General features: G+C 49.7%; 1 protein-coding gene across 1 annotated transcript; it reads right to left on the reverse strand.

Annotated features, from left to right (window-relative positions):
* Positions 1 to 3,694: 3,694 nt before the first annotated feature.
* Positions 3,695 to 12,385, reverse strand: LOC117130825. Its single transcript, XM_033283451.1, has 2 exons — positions 11,388 to 12,385; positions 3,695 to 7,250 (listed from the first exon to the last, which is right to left on the reverse strand). Exon 2 carries the CDS (start codon positions 5,531 to 5,533, stop codon positions 4,589 to 4,591), a length of 945 nt encoding a protein of 314 aa, XP_033139342.1. The 5' UTR covers positions 5,534 to 7,250; positions 11,388 to 12,385; the 3' UTR covers positions 3,695 to 4,588.
* Between the last annotated feature and the right edge of the window lie 8,600 nt (positions 12,386 to 20,985).

Consider the following 20,985-nt stretch of genomic DNA (forward strand, 5'->3'; position numbering starts at 1 on the left):
TACACTCTAACTCTACAACACTAACAACAATATCATCACTAAACAACTTAACCAGTTAGTCACTCCCTTACCATGAGCTGACTAACCTCAATCAACAAGCATTAATTAACAAGCAAGAATTTAATTAAATCTACTCAATCAAACTGTTACCCAGATAGTTTGGCCTCCTGCTACGACACTATCTTTAAAGATAACGGGAACCTGCACTCAACCATATCAACACGCAAGAATAGAAAACATGATGCATCCTATTCTTAGTCCTAATCAGGTTATCAACTCAGTCTTAATTCCATTCATCTCAGCTTAGCCCTTGCTAAACTGAGTTCGGTTCCATAAATAAAATAACCCTAAGGACTCTACCATTCAATAGCGTGATCAATCTACTCTATATGCGACTTGATCTACCCTAAATTCCAAGTGGAATTCAAACAAACCAACTCACAGTGTTCTAGGCGAGAAACAGCTGGTTGATCGGAGAGGACTTAGCCAAAACCGAAGAGACGCCTTGACTGGACCGGACTGGAATGATCTTGTCTTGGACACAACCTCGGCTTCACCATGAAGAAACTGAAAGGCCTCGACTGGCTGATCTGGACTCGGACAGAACCTCCATTAGCTTTTGGACAGTTCTTCGACTTCCTGGCAGAGCATCGAGCAGAACATCGACTGATCTGAACCCATGGAACTGAACTATTCTTGGACAGCACCTCCACTTGATTGTAGGAGAATATGACTGGCTTGGACGGATTGAATTGGACAGAGCTTCCGCGTCACAATCGTAGAGAATCATCGATTGGACGGAATTGGCCTTCTCGGTCTTCAAAATCGATCAAACACTTTCGTTTTCTCTCTCTCTCTCTCTCTAGCCACGTTTTGAATTTGCTTTGGTGTGTTATGGATGTCTGAAACTGAATGGGGTAGCTGGGTATTTATAGAAAACACCAGCCAATCAGATTCAAGTTGGTGGCCGCCCGTGTGTCGCTCCGCATGGCTCCGGACGCATGCACGGCGGCACCTCGTGCTCCACATGGCTGGCTGCATGTCCAGGACACATGCAGGACGCCACCACTCCTCTAAGATGTCAGGCTGCATGACTGGAACTCATGCAAGTCGCCACAGCATCACACACATGACTGGCCGCATGCTTCGGTTGCATTCACGGAGACACCTCGTGCTTGGTCGCTCCACCTCGTGCTTCTATGTGTCAGGCTGCATGGACTGCTTCCATGCATGGCGACACCTCAAGCTTCTGTAGACACTCAGCTTTCTGGACAGTTTACACCACGTTCTGAACCCATGCAAAGAGCCACCTCGAGCTTCTCGGTCCATTGGCCCGATTTCGGTCCTTCCGGTAAATTTTCGTCCCGCGATCAATCCCGAATATTTTTCCGCTCCCGTTCTGATGAGCTAATTATTCTTCAGAGACTCCAAAATATTTCTGACCTTGATGAAAAATATTTCCTGAGCCTCCGGCCTCCTCAAAGAATTCCATACTACCGAAATTAGGGTTTTCGCCCAACTTCGGGTTTTCCCGTCGTGCTTCGATCCCATCGTGCTTGCTTCCCGTCGTTCTTAAATCCCATCTTGCTTCCGACTTATTTTGTCTCCAGTATAATATTTTACTGATACGAAGATTTTCCAAGAAAACTTCGTGATGAAGAAACGTCAGTCTTCAAAAACGTCGAGCTTCTAAACCGTCGTGCTCCTAAAAATGTTATACTTCCAAAACGTCCGTCTCATCAATCTAAGACATCTTCTAACTATGGTCGAGCAACTTATTCGACTCATAGTTCACTCACGATCACTTCTTTGCCCACCTCGTACTTCAAAGCTTCTCGATCAATCCATATCGCCCAAGAATCGACCACCACAAAGATACTAGACCATTCTCTCTCTCTTTTTTTTTTAACGGGTTTCTACATTCTCCTCCCCTTAATAGAATTCGTCCTCGAATTCTTAGTTGCGCAATTGCTAGTCTTCACAACATTCTCCACTCGTCTCCATAACCTCTTTACTCTGTCCACCACGGTTCCTTCAGTGTCCTCTTCAAGGCCTCCACAATTGTCTTTATATCTCTTCACTGGAAAGATCACTGAGTCGTTCCTTTTCTTTTACTCTGCCATAACACCCTCATTGCCCATGATACTACTATCTTGTCCAGATTCCTCAAATCCTTGCTCGATCTTCGTCTTCCCAACTACTGATGAAGTCCTTTCCCAACGAAGTCTTGTCTACTCCCATCTGTCCAGTCCATACCACTGTCCAGTCTCTCTGAATCTGTCTCTCCTCTTTCGCTTCGGGTTTGGGTTTGGCCTCAAACTCCCTCCACTTTAAGGTTTTCACCCCTTAAAGTTCCGATCAACGAACACTTACTCGCTGCAACTCAAAAGAACACCTCACACACAAGTCAGTAGACAATTAACCAAATAATCTACTAACCCAACAAATAATAACAAACCAACCTAACCGCAATTCTAACCAGCAACCTAACAGTTCTAGATTCCACTATCTCAATCCTAATTCCTAAAACAACAAATCCTATCGCTGGACGTGACCGGTTTCCCTAATGCCTTTTGTGACTCTTTTGACTCGATAAATATTTAAAACCGATAAAATCATGAGTTCCGGAAGCATAGACAAAACCATGCTCTGATACCACCTCTGTAACACCCCCGAACCATCCTAAGCATAGGTCGACCCACCGGCCAACAATCAAACAAGAACATGACCGACGGACGACTCACACCAAGGGTTGGAGATGAAAGGCCAACCGGCCAGCCAACAATCAAACAAGAACATGACTGACCGTCCAACCCAACACCATGGTCTGGAAGCGCTACGTGAGGGGCTAGGGAAAATCCGGTCAGAGTCACAAACTTTACTCCACGACCTAGACCAGTTCCTCCACAAACTCGTCCCGCTGAGTCAAGGCATAAGGCTTTGCAACCCGTACCTAGAATTAGCGTTTTCTGTTAGATCAAGGCCTAAGGCTTTTCAACCCGTACCTCGACCTAACGTTGTGTTAGACCGGACTAGTCAAATATCAGAGTACTCATGAAGCACATATAAAACAATTACTTTTATTGATTCAAGAAATATTCATACATTGAATAATTCAAGACTGGGCCCGGCCTAATGCCAAATCGAGTCAACATAACACAATTCACAATACCGTTTACAAAAGGCATGAAAATCTACACCGGCGGTCCTAACGTCCAGCACAAAGCTATCCGATCATCCTTACCTAAAGCAACATGCAAAAAGGACAACGGAGTTGGATGAGTAATCTAGTATTACTCAGTGAGCTGGCGGCCTCTACCCGCAACCTAGACTCTACCCAGACAACCCAAAATAACAATCAATCTAGCCCTAGCATGCAATAAAAGCTAAGGCTAAGCAAACCGTTACTAAGTTAGACTTGGCCTCCTGCCATGATATAGCTTCAAGTAACGGGAACCTGCATTAAACAAGTCAACAAGCAATCCCTAGTTAACCATATATACGCCTGAGTTCAATACTCATGTAGTGTTAGACACTTAGACTATACAAGTATCATTAATCGATCGACCAACAATCAAACAAGAACATGATCGGCCAACCAATGATACCGCATAGCTTTAATATCCACCACCCTTCACAAGCAATCACTCAAACACATACAGGCCAACGTCAGGCCTACACTAACGAAATACACATCAAGCCTAATCCGATACCTAAACCAGACTTAGGACTTAATGTCAGAACCTGCAAGCAAATCAATCAACCACAAACACAATCACAATAATAAGACTATGAGTAACTACGACTCGATCTAACTTGTAACACCGTATATCGGTGCTACACTAACTCGAGGGTTCAATAACTGTTGCAGGCTGGGATTCAGGCTACTCAATTGGACGGACTGAGGTTCAAGAACTCGGACTGGACAAGACGGACGGACGGCTATGGAGCGGCTAGACGGACGCGATGGAGAGGGAGATGACCGATCTGGTTCCTGAAACAGAAGAGAGTTATTTTTATGAGTTTTTATGAATCAAAATGATAAACATAAAGAAAACTAAATGATAGATGAATAACAGAAGCAAATATGACTTTTTATGGGTTTTTATATTGAATGGAAAATCTAGAACTATATGATGCAAAATGAAACAAAATAAGAGAAGAATAGAGATGGCTGATGGATTCAAGTTGCTGGACTGATGTCTCTCTCAACAAGAACAGGGGATGGAGATGGCGTGAAGGTGGGATCTTGCTTGCTGGACTGATGTCTCTCTCAAGATGGATCAGATGATGGATTGAAGTGGATTTGCGGATGAGGTTTTGATTGAATCTCTCAATCTGATGAAGGATGGAACGAATTGATTGACTCTCTCAATCTGTGTACTGAGCTTATTTGATTTTCACAAACAAACTAGACTCACGAAATCAATAGAACAACAAAAAATCTCTCTTTGAATCCTAAAGACCGATATTTTATACAAAGAACAATCTTTGATAAAAACTGAATAAACTTTTTATTAACTTGGTGATTGAGGGTCCTCTCTACAATGGACGAAAATGAGCTTATATAATGCTCAGATACAAGACTCTAAACGTTCACAAAAGAAAAGAAAGGAAACAAATCTAAACTAAGCAAGAAATCGGAAACTAGCCGTTGGAGCCTTTTGTGGGATTTTGGCTCCAAGTGAAGAAACTTGATTTGCTTGAATCTGGACGGTTTAAGGGGATAAGAGAGCTTTCTTGGGACCTTCTTGAATGCTTGGTAGAAGCTGATCTCGTCCTTCCCTTGGTAGAAAAAGAGCTGTTGGAGTTTGAATGCAAGAGACTCCAAATAAGGCAGTTTGGTGATAATGGGGATCTTCTTATTCCTATGTGGGCTGGTGCATGGGATGAAGTTGTAGAACTCTTCTGGCTCGTGTATAATGTCTCCTGGATGTCTTGGTTCTGTCTGGACGTCGGCTGGTTCTCCTGGTTGGATTGGAATTGGTTGGAATAGATCAAACCGAAAGATTGTCCAATCTTTCCATAAATATCTCCGGTTGGGTTTAAGTGATTCTCCATTGAACCAACTGATCTCCTGGGTTCTGGTGCAGCTAAGGACTTCTGGAATACCTCCTGATTGGTTAAGATGATCTCCTGGTTCCCATAAATAGCTCTGGGTCGAACCAAGTTGAATTGGTTGAAGACTTTCCATAGATGACGTCGGTTTGGCCGGTTCTGGCGAATTGATCATAAGTCCTAATTTCCGTGGCCATTTCTCCTGATCTTGGGCTTTATGAAACGATGATAACCTCCTCTTGACTTCTGTGATGTGTTTTGCTTCAGGCCGCTCCTTCATTGAGCTTGAACCTTCTTCTAAAGTCGGGTACTCGCAGATGGACGGGTTGAGAAACCTCTGAATTGTAAAATTCATAACTTCTTTCTCCGTGATTATTTTGGCCCAATTCCAATTGGCCTGGACTCCTTCTTGAGTATAGAATGCATAAAAATTAGCCTCGTGATTCAAACCCTCCTGGTTTGTAAGATATGGCATTTTTAGTGCACGTATGTCCTGGTTGGCGCCTTGGCTGGTTGAGTAGGGTGTTGGGTCGACCTCTGGTTCAGCTGCTGAATTGGTGGCCGCAACAATAACCCTCTACGAGACTCTAACACAACACTCTAACCTGGGCCCTGGTGACTTAGTGTTCCTCCTCTATCCTCGGCAATATCCTATCTCCCTACCACAAAGGCCAGAAGAAGGAACATTCAACCGAACGCGGCCCACAGTACGTTCGGGTCACCGCGCGACAGCTCCAGTACGTTCGAGCCACTGCCGGTCGTCACACGACGATTGGGCCCACAGTACGGTCGGGTCACCGCAAGACAGCCCACAGTACGTTCGGGTCACTGCCGGTCACTACCCCGTCGTGCAACCACTCAGCCATAGGCCATGACCCCGTCTCTCTGAGTGTTCTCGATCCAGCGAATAAGGGGTTTCCTTAAACCCACTGGGTACGAGGTCGAGGAAACACTAATCCACCTCAAACATGCCTAGCATTGTGGGTTACACAAATGCTATATGGCCAATACACTCTAACTCTACAACACTAACAACAATATCATCACTAAACAACTCAACCAGTTAGTCACTCCCTTACCATGAGCTGACTAACCTCAATCAACAAGCATTAATTAACAAGCAAGAATTTAATTAAATCTACTCAATCAAACCGTTACCCAGATAGTTCGGCCTCCTGCTACGACACTATCTTTAAAGATAACGGCAACCTGCACTCAACCATATCAACACGCAAGAATAGAAAACATGATGCATCCTATTCTTAGTCCTAATCAGGTTATCAACTCAGTCTTAATTCCATTCATCTCAGCTTAGCCCTTGCTAAACTGAGTCCGGTTCCATAAATAAAATAACCCTAAGGACTCTACCATTCAATAGCGTGATCAATCTACTTTATATGCGACTCGATCTACCCTAAATTCCAAGTGGAATTCAAACAAACCAACTCACAGTGTTCTAGGCGAGAAACAGCTGGTTGATCGGAGAGGACTTAGCCAAAACCCAAGAGACGCCTTGACTGGACCGGACTGGAATGATCTTGTCTTGGACACAACGTCGGATTCACCATGAAGAAACTGAAAGGCCTCGACAGGCTGATCTGGACTCGGACAGAACCTCCATTAGCTTTTGGACAGTTCTTCGACTTCCTGGCAGAGCATCGAGCAGAACATCGACTGATCTGAACCCATGGAACTGAACTATTCTTGGACAGCACCTCCACTTGATTGTAGGAGAATATGACTGGCTTGGACGTATTGAATTGGACAGAGCTTCCGCGTCACAATCGTAGAGAATCATCGATTGGACGAAACTGGCCTTCTCGGTCTTCAGAATCGATTAAACACTTTCATTTTCTCTCTCTCTCTCTAGCCACGTTTTGAATTTTCTTTGGTGTGTTATGGATGTCTGAAACTGAAGGGGGTAGCTGGGTATTTATAGAAAACACCAGCCAATCAGATTCAAGTTGGTGGCCGCCCGTGTGTCGCTCCGCATGGCTCCGGACGCATGCACGGCGGCACCTCGTGCTCCACATGGCTGGCTGCATGTCCAGGACACATGCAGGACGCCACCACTCCTCTAAGATGTCAGGCTGCATGACTGGAACTCATGCAAGTCGCCACAGCATCACACACATGACTGGCCGCATGCTTCGGTTGCATTCACGGAGACACCTCGTGCTTGGTCGCTCCACCTCGTGCTTCTATGTGTCAGGCTGCATGGACTGCTTCCATGCATGGCGACACCTCAAGCTTCTGTAGACACTCAGCTTGCTGGACAGTTGACACCACGTTCTGAACCCATGCAAAGAGCCACCTCGAGCTTCTCGGTCCATTGGCCCGATTTCGGTCCTTCCGGTAAATTTTCGTCCCGCGATCAATCCCGAATATTTTTCCGCTCCCGTTCTGATGAGCTAATAATTCTTCAGAGGCTCCAAAATATTTCTGACCTTGATGAAAAATATTTCCCGAGCCTCCGGCCTTCTCAAAGAATTCCATACTACCGAAATTAGGGTTTTCGCCCAACTTCGGGTTTTCCCGTCGTGCTTCGATCCCATCGTGCTTGCTTCCCTTCGTTCTTAAATCCCATCCTGCTTCCGACTTATTTTGTCTCCAGAATAATATTTTACTGATACAAAGATTTTCCGAGAAAACTTCGTGATGAAGAAACGTCAGTCTTCAAAAACGTCGAGCTTCTAAACCGTCGTGCTCCCAAAAATGTTATACTTCCAAAACGTCCATCACATCAATCTAAGACATCTACTAACTATGGTCGAGCAACTTATTCGACTCATAGTTCACTCACGATCACTTCTTTGCCCACCTCGTACTTCAAAGCTTCTCGATCAATCCATATCGCCCAAGAATCGACCACCACAAAGATACTCGACCATTCTCTCTCTTTTTTTTTTTTTTAACAGGTTTCTACATTCTCCTCCCCTTAATAGAATTCGTCCTCGAATTCTTAGTTGCGCAATTGCTAGTCTTCACAACATTCTCCACTCGTCTCCATAACCTTTTTACTCTATCCACCATGGTTCCTTCAGTGTCCTCTTCAAGGCCTCCACAATTGTCTTTATATCTCTTCACTGGAAAGATCACTGAGTCGTTCCTTTTCTTTTACTCTGCCATAACACCCTCATTGCCCATGATACTACTATCTTGTCCAGATTCCTCAAATCCTTTCTCGATCTTCGTCTTCCCAACTACTGATGAAGTCCTTTCCCAACGAAGTCTTGTCTACTCCCATCTGTCCAGTCCATACCACTGTCCAGTCTCTCTGAATCTGTCTCTCCTCTTTCGCTTCGGGTTTGGGTTTGGCCTCGAACTCCCTCCACTTTAAGGTTTTCACCCCTTAAAGTTCCGATCAACGAACACTTACTCGCTGCAACTCAAAAGAACACCTCACACACAAGTCAGTAGACGATTAACCAAATAATCTACTAACCCAACAAATAATAACAAACCAACCTAACCGCAATTCTAACCAGCAACCTAACAGTTCTAGATTCCACTATCTCAATCCTAATTCCTAAAACAACAAATCCTATCGCTGGACGTGACCGGTTTCCCTAATGCCTTTTGTGACTCTTTTGACTCGATAAATATTTAAAACCGATAAAATCATGAGTTCCGGAAGCATGGACAAAACCATGCTCTGATACCACCTCTGTAACACCCCCGAACCGTCCTAAGCATAGGTCGACCCACCGGCCAACAATCAAACAAGAACATGACCGACGGACGACCCACACCAAGGGTTGGAGATGAAAGGCCAACCGGCCAGCCAACAATCAAACAAGAACATGACTGACCGTCCAACCCAACACCATGGTCTGGAAGCGCTACGTGACGGGCTAGGGACAATCCGGTCAGAGTCACAAACTTTACTCCACGACCTAGACCAGTTTATCCACAAACTCGTCCCGCTGCGTCAAGGCATAAGGCTTTGCAACCCGTACCTAGAGTTAGCGTTTTCTGTTAGATCAAGGCCTAAGGCATTTCAACCCGTACCTCGACCTAATGTTGTGTTAGACCGGACTAGTCAAATATCAGAGTACTCATGAAGCACATATAAAACAATTACTTTTATTGATTCAAGAAATATTCATACATTGAATAATTCAAGACTGGGCCCGGCCTAATGCCAAATCGAGTCAACATAACACAATTCACAATACCGTTTACAAAAGGTATGAAAATCTACACCGGCGGTCCTAACGTCCAGCACGAAGCTATCCGATCATCCTTACCTAAAGCGACTTGCAAAAAGGACAACAGAGTTGGATGAGTAATCTAGTATTACTCAGTGAGCTGGCGGCCTCTACCCGCAACCTAGACTCTACCCAGACAACCCAAAATAACAATCAATCTAGCCCTAGCATGCAATAAAAGCTAAGGCTAAGCAAACCGTTACTAAGTTAGACTTGGCCTCCTGCCATGATCTAGCTTCAAGTAACGGGAACCTGCATTAAAACAAGTCAACAAGCAATCCCTAGTTAACCATATATACGCCTGAGTTCAATACTCATGTAGTGTTAGACACTTAGACTATACAAGTATCATTAATCGATCGACCAACAATCAAACAAGAACATGATCGGCCAACCAATGATACCGCATAGCTTTAATATCCACCACCCTTCACAAGCAATCACTCAAACACATACAGGCCAACGTCAGGTCTACACTAACGAAATACACATCAAGCCTAATCCGGTACCTACACCAGACTTAGACTTAACGTTAGAACCTGCAAGCAAATCAATCAACCACAAACACAATCACAATAATAAGACTATGAGTAACTACGACTCGATCTAAATTGTAACACCGTATATTGGTGCTATACTAACTCGAGGGTTCCATAACCCTCTACGACACTCTAACACAACACTCTAACCTGGGCCCTGGTGACTTAGTGTTCCTCCTCTATCCTCGGCAATATCCTATCTCCCTACCACAAAGGCCAGAAGAAGGAACTTTCAACCGAACGCGGCCCACAGTACGTTCGGGTCACCGCGCGACAGCCCCAGTACGTTCGGGCCACTGCCGGTTGTCACACGACGATTGCAGCCCACAGTACTTTCGGGTCACCGCAAGACAGCCCACAGTGCGTTCGGGTCACTGCCGGTCACTACCCCATCGTGCAACCACTCAGACATAGGCCATGACCCCGTCTCTCTGAGTGTTCTCGATCCAGCGAATAAGGGGTTTCCTTAAACCCACTGGGTACGAGGTCGAGGAAACACTAATCCACCTGAAACATGCCTCGCATTGTGGGTTACACAAATGCTATATGGCCAATACACTCTAACTATACAACACTAACAACAATATCATCACTAAACAACTCAACCAGTTAGTCACTCCCTTACCATGAGCTGACTAACCTCAATCAACAAGCATTAATTAACAAGCAAGAATTTAATTAAATCTACTCAATCAAACCGTTACCCAGATAGTTCGGCCTCCTGCTACGACACTATCTTTAAAGATAACGGGAACCTACACTCAACCATATCAACACGCAAGAATAGAAAACATGATGCATCCTATTCTTAGTCCTAATCAGGTTATCAACTCAGTCTTAATTCCATTCATCTCAGCTTAGCCCTTGCTAAACTGAGTCCGGTTCCATAAATAAAATAACCCTAAGGACTCTACCATTCAATAGCGTGATCAATCTACTCTATAAGCGACTCAATCTACCCTAAATTCCAAGTGGAATTCAAACAAACCAACTCACAGTGTTCTAGGCGAGAAGGAGCTGGTTGATCGGAGAGGACTTAGCCAAAACCCAAGAGACGCCTTGACTGGACTGGACTGGAATGATCTTGTCTTGGACACAACCTCGGCTTCACCATGAAGAAACTGAAAGGCCTCGACAGGCTGATCTGGACTCGGACAGAACCTCCATTAGCTTTTGGACAGTTCTTCGACTTCCTGGCAGAGCATCGAGCAGAACATCGACTGATCTGAACCCATGGAACTGAACTAATCTTGGACAGCACCTCCACTTGATTGTAGGAGAATATGACTGGCTTGGACGGATTGAATTGGACAGAGCTTCCGCGTCACAATCGTAGAGAATCATCGATTGGACGGAACTGGCCTTCTCGGTCTTCAGAATCGATCAAACTCTAGATCGAACACTTTCATTTTCTCTCTCTCTCTCTCTAGCCACGTTTTGAACTTGCTTTGGTGTGTTATGAATGTCTGAAACTGAAGGGGGTAGCTGGGTATTTATAGAAAACACCAGCCAATCAGATTCAGGTTGGTGGCCGCCCGTGTGTCGCTCCGCATGGCTCCGGACGCATGCACGGCGGCACCTCGTGCTCCACATGGCTGGCTGCATGTCCAGGACACATGCAGGAAGCCACCAATCCTCCCAGATGTCAGGCTGCATGACTGGAACTCATGCAAGTCGCCACAGCATCACACACATGGCTGGCCGCATGCTTCGGTTGCATGCGCGGAGACACCTCGTTCTTGGTCGCTCCACCTCATGCTTCTATGTGTCAGGCTGCATGGACTGCCTCCATGCATGGCGACACCTCAAGCTTCTGTAGACACTCAGCTTGCTGGACAGTTGACACCACGTTCTGAACCCATGCAAAGAGCCACCCCGAGCTTCTCGGTCCATTGGCCCGATTTCGATCCTTCCGGTAAATTTTCGTCCCGCGATCAATCCCGAATATTTTTCCGCTCCCGTTCTGATGAGCAAATTATTCTTCAGAGACTCCAAAATATTTTTGACCTTGATGAAAAATATTTCCCGAGCCTCCGGCTTCCTCAAAGAATTCCATACTACCGAAATTAGGGTTTTCGCCCAACTTCGGGTTTTCCCGTCGTGCTTCGATCCCGTCGTGCTTGCTTCCCGTCGTTCTTAAATCCCATCCTGCTTCCGACTTATTATGTCTCCAGAATAATATTTTACTGATACGAAGATTTTCCGAGAAAACTTCGTGATGAAGAAACGTCAGTCTTCAAAAACGTCGATCTTCTAAACCGTCGTGCTCCCAAAAATGTTATGCTTCCAAAACGTCCGTCTCATCCATCTAAGACATCTTCTAACTATGGTCGAGCAACTTATTCGACTCATAGTTCACTCACGATCACTTCTTTGCCCACCTCGTACTTCAAAGCTTCTCGATCGATCCATATCGCCCAAGAATCGACCACCACAAAGATACTCGACCATTCTCTCTCTTTTTTTTAACGGGTTTCTACACTTCCCGTGGACTGTTTCAGTGATTTTGGCCCACGTGGGCTGTCTGTTCAGTACACACAGGACATCCGTGAGTATCCGCCAGCACACACAGGACGTCTGTGGTTGTCCGTCAACACACACAGGACGTCGATGACTGTCCGTGTGTGTCCGTGTGTGTCCGTCATCACACACAGGAGGTCCGTGGCTGTCCATCAGTATACATATCAGAACGCTGGTCCTTGGACTCAGCACGCTGGACCTTCCCGTGGACTGTTCGGGTGATTTTGTCCCACGTGGGCTGTCTGTTCAGTACACACAAGACGTCCGTGGGTGTCCGCCAGCACACACAAGACGTCTGTGTGTGTCCGTCAGCACACACAAGATGTTCGTGGCTGTCCGTGTGTGTCCGTCAGCACACACAGGACATTCGTGCCTGTCCATCAGTACACATATCAACACGTTGGTCCTTGGACTCAGCACGCTGACCCTTTCCGTGGACTATTGGGTGATTTTGGCCTACGTAGGCTGTCTGTTCAGTACACACAGGACGTTCGTGGGTGTCCGTCAGCACACACATGACGTCCGTGTGTGTCCGTCAGCACACACAGGACGTCCGTGGCTGTCCATCAGTATACATATCAGAACACTGGTCCTTGGACTCAGCACGCTCGACCTTCACGTGGACTGTTCGGGTGATTTTGGCCCACGTAGGCTGTCTGTTCAGTACAAACAGGACGTCCTTGGGTGTCCGCCATCACACACAGAACGTCCACAGGACTTCCGTGGCTGTCCGTCAGCACACACAGAACGTCCGTGGCTGTCTATGTGTGTCCATGTGTGTCCATCAGCACACACAGGACGTCTGTGGCTGTCCATCAGTACACATATCAGCACGCTGGTCCTTGGACTCAGCACGCGGGTCCTTGGACACAGCACGCTGGCCCTTCTTGAGGACTGTTTGGGTGATTTTGGCCCACGTGGACTCTCTGTTCAATACACACAGGACGTCCGTGGGTGTCCGCCAGCACACACAGGACGTCTGTGGTTATCCGTGTGTGTCTGTCTGTGTCCGTCAGCACACACAGGACGTCCGTGGCTGTCCATCAGTACACATATCAGCACGTTGCTCCTTCGACTCAGAATGTTGGCCCTTCCCGTGGACTGTTTCGGTGATTTTGGCACACGTGGGCTGTCTGTTCAGTACACACAGGACATCCGTGGGTATCCGCCAGCACACACATGACGTCTGTGGCTGTCCGTCAACACACACAGGACGTCCATGGCTGTCTGTGTGTGTCCGTTTGTGTCCGTCAACACACACAGGAGGTCCTTGGCTGTCCATCAGTATACATATCAGAACGCTGGTCCTTGGACTCAGCACGCTGGACCTTCACGTGGACTGTTCGGGTGATTTTGGCCCACGTGGGCTGTCTGTTCAGTACACACAAGACGTCCGTGGGTGTCCGCCAGCACACACAAGACGTTCGTGTGTGTCCGTCAGCACACACAACATGTCCGTGGCTGTCCGTGTGTGTCCGTCAGCACACACAGGATGTCTGTGCCTGTCCATCAGTACATATATCAGCACGTTGGTCCTTTGACTCAGCACGCTGACCCTTCCCGTGGACTGTTCCGGTGATTTTGGCCTAGGTAGGCTGTCTGTTCAGTACACACAGAACGTCCGTGGGTGTCCGTCAGCACACACAGGACGTCCATGTGTGTCCGTCAGCACACGCAGGACGTCCGTGGCTGTCCATCAGTATACATATCAGAACACTGGTCCTTGGACTCAGCACGTTGGACCTTCCCGTGGACTGTTCGAGTGATTTTGGCCCACGTGGGCTGTCTGTTCAGTACACACAGGACGTCCGTAGGTGTCCGCCAGCACACACAGGACGTCTGTGTGTCCGTCAGCACACACAGGACGTCCGTGGCTGTCCGTGTGTGTCCGTTTTTGTCCATCAGCACACACAGGACGTCCGTGCCTGTCCATCAGTACACATACCAGCACATTGGTCCTTGGACTCAGCACGCTGACCCTTCCCGTGGACTGTTCGAGTGATTTTGGCCCACGTGGGCTGTCTATTCAGTACGCACAGGACGTCAGTGGGTGTCCATCAGCACACACAGAACATCTGTGGCTGTCCATGTGTGTCCGTGTTTGTCCGTCAGCACACACAGGACGTCCGTGGCTGTCTATGTGTGTCCATGTGTGTCCATCAGGACACACAGGACGTTTGTGGCTTTCCATCAGTACACATATCAGCACGCTGGTCCCTGGACTCAGCACGCTGGCCCTTCCCGAGGACTGTTCGGGTGATTTTGGCCCACGTGGACTGTCTGTTCAGTACACACAGGACGTCCGTGGGTGTCCGCCAGCACACACAGGACGTCCGTGGTTGTCCGTGTGTGTCTGTCTGTGTCTGTCAGCACACACAGGACGTCCGTGGCTGTCCATGAGTACACATATCAGCACGTTGCTCCTTGGACTCAGCATGCTGGCCCTTCCCGTGGACTGTTTCTGTGATTTTGGCCCACGTGGGCTGTCTGTTCAGTACACACTGGACATCCGTGGGTATCCGCCAGCACACACAGGACGTCTGTGGCTGTCCGTCTTCACACACAGGACGTATGTGGCTGTCCGTGTGTGTCCGTCATCACACACAAGAGGTCCTTGGCTGTCCATCAGTATACATATCAGATTGCTTGTCCTTGGACTCAGCACGCTGGACCTTCCCGTGGACTGTTCGGGTGATTTTGGTCCACGTGGGCTGTCTGTTCAAAACACACAAGACGTCCGTGGGTGTCCGCCAGCACACACAAGATGTCCGTGTGTGTCCGTCAGCACACACAAGATGTCCGTGGCTATCCGTGTGTGTCCGTCAGCACACACAGGACGTCCGTGCCTGTCCATCAGTACACATATCAGCACGTTGGTCCTTGGACTCAGCACGCTGACCCTTCCCGTGGACTGTTCGGGTGATTTTGGCCTATGTAGGCTTTCTGTTGAGTACACAAAGGACGTCCGTGGGTGTCCGTCAGCACACACAGGACGTCCGTGTGTGGACGTCAGCACATGCAGGACGTCCGTGGCTGTCCATCAGTATACATATCAGAACACTGGTCCTTGGACTCAGCACGCTGGACCTTCCCGTGGACTGTTCGGGTGATTTTGGCCCACGTGGGCTATCTGTTCATTACACACAGGACGTCCGTGGGTGTCCGCCAGCACACACAGGACGTCTGTGTGTCCATCAGCATGCACAGGACGTCCGTGGCTGTCCTTGTGTGTCCGTTTTTGTCCATCAGCAAACACAAGACGTCCGTGCCTGTCCATCAGTACACATATGAGCACATTGGTCCTTGGACTCGGCACGCTGACCCTTCCCGTGGACTGTTCGGGTGATTTTGGCCCACGTGGGCTGCCTATTAAGTACACACAGGACATTAGTGGGTGTCCATCAGCACACACAGGACGTCCGTGGCTGTCCATGTGAGTCTGTGTGTGTCCGTCACCACACACAGGACGTTCGTGGCTGTCTATGTGTGTCCATGTGTGTCCATCAGCACACACAGGACGTCTGTGGCTGTCCATCAGTACACATATCAGCACGCTAGTCCTTGGACTCAGCACGCTGGTCCTTGGACACAGCACGCTGGCCCTTCCCGAGGACTGTTCGGGTGATTTTGGCCCACGTGGACTGTCTGTTCAGTACACACAGGACGTCCGTGGGTGTCCGCCAGCACACACAGGACGTCTGTGGTTGTCCGTGTGTGTCTGTATGTGTCCGTCAGCACACACAGGACGTCCGTGGCTGTCCATCAGTACACATATCAGCACGTTGCTCCTTGGACTCAGCATGCTCGCCCTTCCCGTGGACTGCTTCGGTGATTTTGGCCCACGTGGGCTGTCTGTTCAGTACACACAGGACATCCGTGGGTATCCGCCAGCACACACAGGACGTCTGTGGCTGTCCGTCAACACACACCGGACGTCCATGGCTGTCCGTGTGTGTCCGTCATAACACACAGGAGGTCCGTGGCTGTCCATCAGTATACATATCAGAACGCTGGTCCTTGGACTCAGCACGCTGGACCTTCCCGTGGACTGTTCGGGTGATTTTGGCCCACGTGGGCTGTCTGTTCAGTACACACAAGACATCCGTGGGTGTCCGCCAGCACACACAAGACGTCCGTGTGTGTCTGTCAGCACACACAAGATGTCCGTGGCTGTCCGTGTGTGTCCGTCAGCACACACAGGTCGTTCGTGCCTGTCCATCAGTACACATATCAGCACGTTGGTCCTTGGACTCAGCACGCTGACCCTTCCCGTGGACTGTTCGGGTGATTTTGGCCTACGTAGGCTGTCTGTTCAGTACACACAGGATGTCCGTGGGTGTCCGTCAGCACACACAGGACGTCCGTGTGTGTCCGTCAGCACACACAGGACGTGCGTGGCTGTCCACCAGTATACATATCAGAACACTGGTACTTGGACTCAGCACACACATGACGTCCGTGTGTGTCCGTCAGCACACACAGGACGTCCGTGGCTGTCCATCAGTATACATATCAGAACACTGGTCCTTGGACTCAGCACGCTCGACCTTCACGTGGACTGTTCGGGTGATTTTGGCCCACGTAGGCTGTCTGTTCAGTACAAACAGGACGTCCTTGGGTGTCCGCCATCACACACAGAACGTCCACAGGACTTCCGTGGCTGTCCGTCAGCACACACAGAACGTCCGTGGCTGTCTATGTGTGTCCATGTGTGTCCATCAGCACACACAGGACGTCTGTGGCTGTCCATCAGTACACATATCAGCACGCTGGTCCTTGGACTCAGCACGCGGGTCCTTGGACACAGCACGCTGGCCCTTCTTGAGGACTGTTCGGGTGATTTTGGCCCACGTGGACTCTCTGTTCAATACACACAGGACGTCCGTGGGTGTCCGCCAGCACACACAGGACGTCCGTGGTTATCCGTGTGTGTCTGTCTGTGTCCGTCAGCACACACAGGACGTCCGTGGCTGTCCATCAGTACACATATCAGCACGTTGCTCCTTCGACTCAGAATGTTGGCCCTTCCCGTGGACTGTTTCGGTGATTTTGGCACACGTGGGCTGTCTGTTCAGTACACACAGGACATCCGTGGGTATCCGCCAGCACACACATGACGTCTGTGGCTGTCCGTCAACACACACAGGACGTCCATGGCTGTCTGTGTGTGTCCGTTTGTGTCCGTCAACACACACAGGAGGTCCTTGGCTGTCCATCAGTATACATATCAGAACGCTGGTCCTTGGACTCAGCACGCTGGACCTTCACGTGGACTGTTCGGGTGATTTTGGCCCACGTGGGCTGTCTGTTCAGTACACACAAGACGTCCGTGGGTGTCCGCCAGCACACACAAGACGTCCGTGTGTGTCCGTCAGCACACACAGGACGTCCGTGGCTGTCCGTGTGTGTCCGTCAGCACACACAGGATGTCTGTGCCTGTCCATCAGTACATATATCAGCACGTTGGTCCTTTGACTCAGCACGCTGACCCTTCCCGTGGACTGTTCCGGTGATTTTGGCCTAGGTAGGCTGTCTGTTCAGTACACACAGAACGTCCGTGGGTGTCCGTCAGCACACACAGGACGTCCATGTGTGTCCGTCAGCACACGCAGGACGTCCGTGGCTGTCCATCAGTATACATATCAGAACACTGGTCCTTGGACTCAGCACGCTGGACCTTCCCGTGGACTGTTCGAGTGATTTTGGCCCACGTGGGCTGTCTGTTCAGTACACACAGGACGTCCGTAGGTGTCCGCCAGCACACACAGGACGTCTGTGTGTCCGTCAGCACACACAGGACGTCCGTGGCTGTCCGTGTGTGTCCGTTTTTGTCCATCAGCACACACAGGACGTCCGTGCCTGTCCATCAGTACACATACCAGCACATTGGTCCTTGGACTCAGCACGCTGACCCTTCCCGTGGACTGTTCGAGTGATTTTGGCCCACGTGGGCTGTCTATTCAGTACGCACAGGACGTCAGTGGGTGTCCATCAGCACACACAGAACATCTGTGGCTGTCCATGTGTGTCCGTGTTTGTCCGTCAGCACACACAGGACGTCCTTGGCTGTCTATGTGTGTCCATGTGTGTCCATCAGGACACACAGGACGTTTGTGGCTTTCCATCAGTACACATATCAGCACGCTGGTCCCTGGACTCAGCACGCTGGCCCTTCCCGAGGTCTGTTCGGGTGATTTGGCCCACGTGGACTGTCTGTTCAGTACACACAGGACGTCCGTGGGTGTCCGCCAGCACACACAGGACGTCCGTGGTTGTCCGTGTGTGTCTGTCTGTGTCTGTCAGCACACACAGGACGTCCGTGGCTGTCCATGAGTACACATATCAGCACGTTGCTCCTTGGACTCAGCATGCTGGCCCTTCCCGTGGACTGTTTCTGTGATTTTGGCCCACGTGGGCTGTCTGTTCAGTACACACTGGACATCCGTGGGTATCCGCCAGCACACACAGGACGTCTGTGGCTGTCCGTCTTCACACACAGGACGTATGTGGCTGTCCGTGTGTGTCCGTCATCACACACAAGAGGTCCTTGGCTGTCCATCAGTATACATATCAGATTGCTTGTCCTTGGACTCAGCACGCTGGACCTTCCCGTGGACTGTTCGGGTGATTTTGGCCCACATGGGCTGTCTGTTCAAAACACACAAGACGTCCGTGGGTGTCCGCCAGCACACACAAGATGTCCGTGTGTGTCCGTCAGCACACACAAGATGTCCGTGGCTATCCGTGTGTGTCCGTCAGCACACACAGGACGTCCGTGCCTGTCCATCAGTACACATATCAGCACGTTGGTCCTTGGACTCAGCACGCTGACCCTTCCCGTGGACTGTTCGGGTGATTTTGGCCTATGTAGGCTTTCTGTTGAGTACACAAAGGACGTCCGTGGGTGTCCGTCAGCACACACAGGACGTCCGTGTGTGGACGTCAGCACATGCAGGACGTCCGTGGCTGTCCATCAGTATACATATCAGAACACTGGTCCTTGGACTCAGCACGCTGGACCTTCCCGTGGACTGTTCGGGTGATTTTGGCCCACGTGGGCTATCTGTTCATTACACACAGGACGTCCGTGGGTGTCCGCCAGCACACACAGGACGTCTGTGTGTCCATCAGCATGCACAGGAACGTCCGTGGCTGTCCTTGTGTGTCCGTTTTTGTCCATCAGCAAACACAAGACGTCCGTGCCTGCCATCAGTACACATATGAGCACATTGGTCCTTGGACTGCGCACGCTGACCCTTCCCGTGGACTGTTCGGGTGATTTTGGCCCACGTGGGCTGCCTATTAAGTACACACAGGACATTAGTGGGTGTCCCATCGCACACACAGGACGTCCGTGGCTGTCCATGTGAGTCTGTGTGTGTCCGTCACCACACACAGGACGTCCGTGGCTGTCTATGGTGTCCATGTGTGTCCATCAGCACACACAGGACGTCTGTGGCTGTCCATCAGTACACATATCAGCACGCTAGTCCTTGGACTCAGCACGCTGGTCCTTGGACACAGCACGCGGGCCCTTCCCGAGGACTGTTCGGGTGATTTTGGCCCACGTGGACTGTCTGTTTCAGTACACACAGGACGTCCGTGGTGTCCGCCAGCACACACAGGACGTCCGTGGTTGTCCGTGTGTGTCTGTATGTGTCCGTCAGCACACACAGGACGTCCGTGGCTGTCCATCAGTACACATATCAGCACGTTGCTCCTTGGACTCAGCATGCTCGCCCTTCCCCCGTGGACTGCTTCGGTGATTTTGGCCCTGGGCTGTCTGTTCAGTACACACAGGACATCCGTGGGTATCCGCCAGCACACACAGGACGTCTGTGGCTGTCCGTCAACACACACCGGACGTCCATGGCTGTCCGTGTGTGTCCGTCATAACACACAGGAGGTCCGTGGCTGTCCATCAGTATACATATCAGAACGCTGGTCCTTGGACTCAGCACGCTGGACCTTCCCGTGGACTGTTCGGTGATTTTGGCCCACGTGGGCTGTCTGTTCAGTACACACAAGACATCCGGGGTGTCCGCCAGCACACACAAGACGTCCGTGTGTGTCTGTCAGCACACACAAGATGTCCGTGGCTGTCCGTGTGTGTCCGTCAGCACACACAGGTCCGTTCGTGCCTGTCCATCAGTACACAGTATCAGCACGTTGGTCCTTGGACTCACACGCTGACCCTTCCCGTGGACTGTTCGGGTGATTTTGGCCTACGTAGGCTGTCTGTTCAGTACACACAGGATGTCCGTGGGTGTCCGTCAGCACACACAGGACGTCCGTGTGTGTCCGTCAGCACACACAGGACGTGCGTGGCTGTCCACCAGTATACATATCAGAACACTGGTACTTGGACTCAGCACGCTGGACCTTCCCATAGACTGTTCGGGTGATTTTTGCCCACGTGGGCTGTCTGTTCAGTACACACAGGACGTCCGTGGGTGTCCGCCAGCACACACAGGACGTCTGTGTGTCCGTCAGCACACACAGGACGTCCGTGCCTGTCCATCAGTACAAATATCAGCGCATTGGTCCTTGGACTCAGCACGCTGACCCTTCCCGTGGACTGTTCGGGTGATTTTGGCCCACATGGGCTGTCTATTCAGTACACACAGGACGTCAGTGGGTGTCCATCAGCACACACA

The sequence above is a fragment of the Brassica rapa genome, unplaced genomic scaffold, assembly GCF_000309985.2.
Source record: "Brassica rapa cultivar Chiifu-401-42 unplaced genomic scaffold, CAAS_Brap_v3.01 Scaffold0704, whole genome shotgun sequence".
In the NCBI taxonomy this organism is placed as follows: domain Eukaryota; kingdom Viridiplantae; phylum Streptophyta; class Magnoliopsida; order Brassicales; family Brassicaceae; genus Brassica; species Brassica rapa.

Coding starts and splice junctions, on each gene's coding strand:
- LOC117130825 (XM_033283451.1), bottom strand. CDS start 5,533: ATGCCATATCTTACAAACCAGGAGGGTTTGAATCACGAGGCTAATTTT.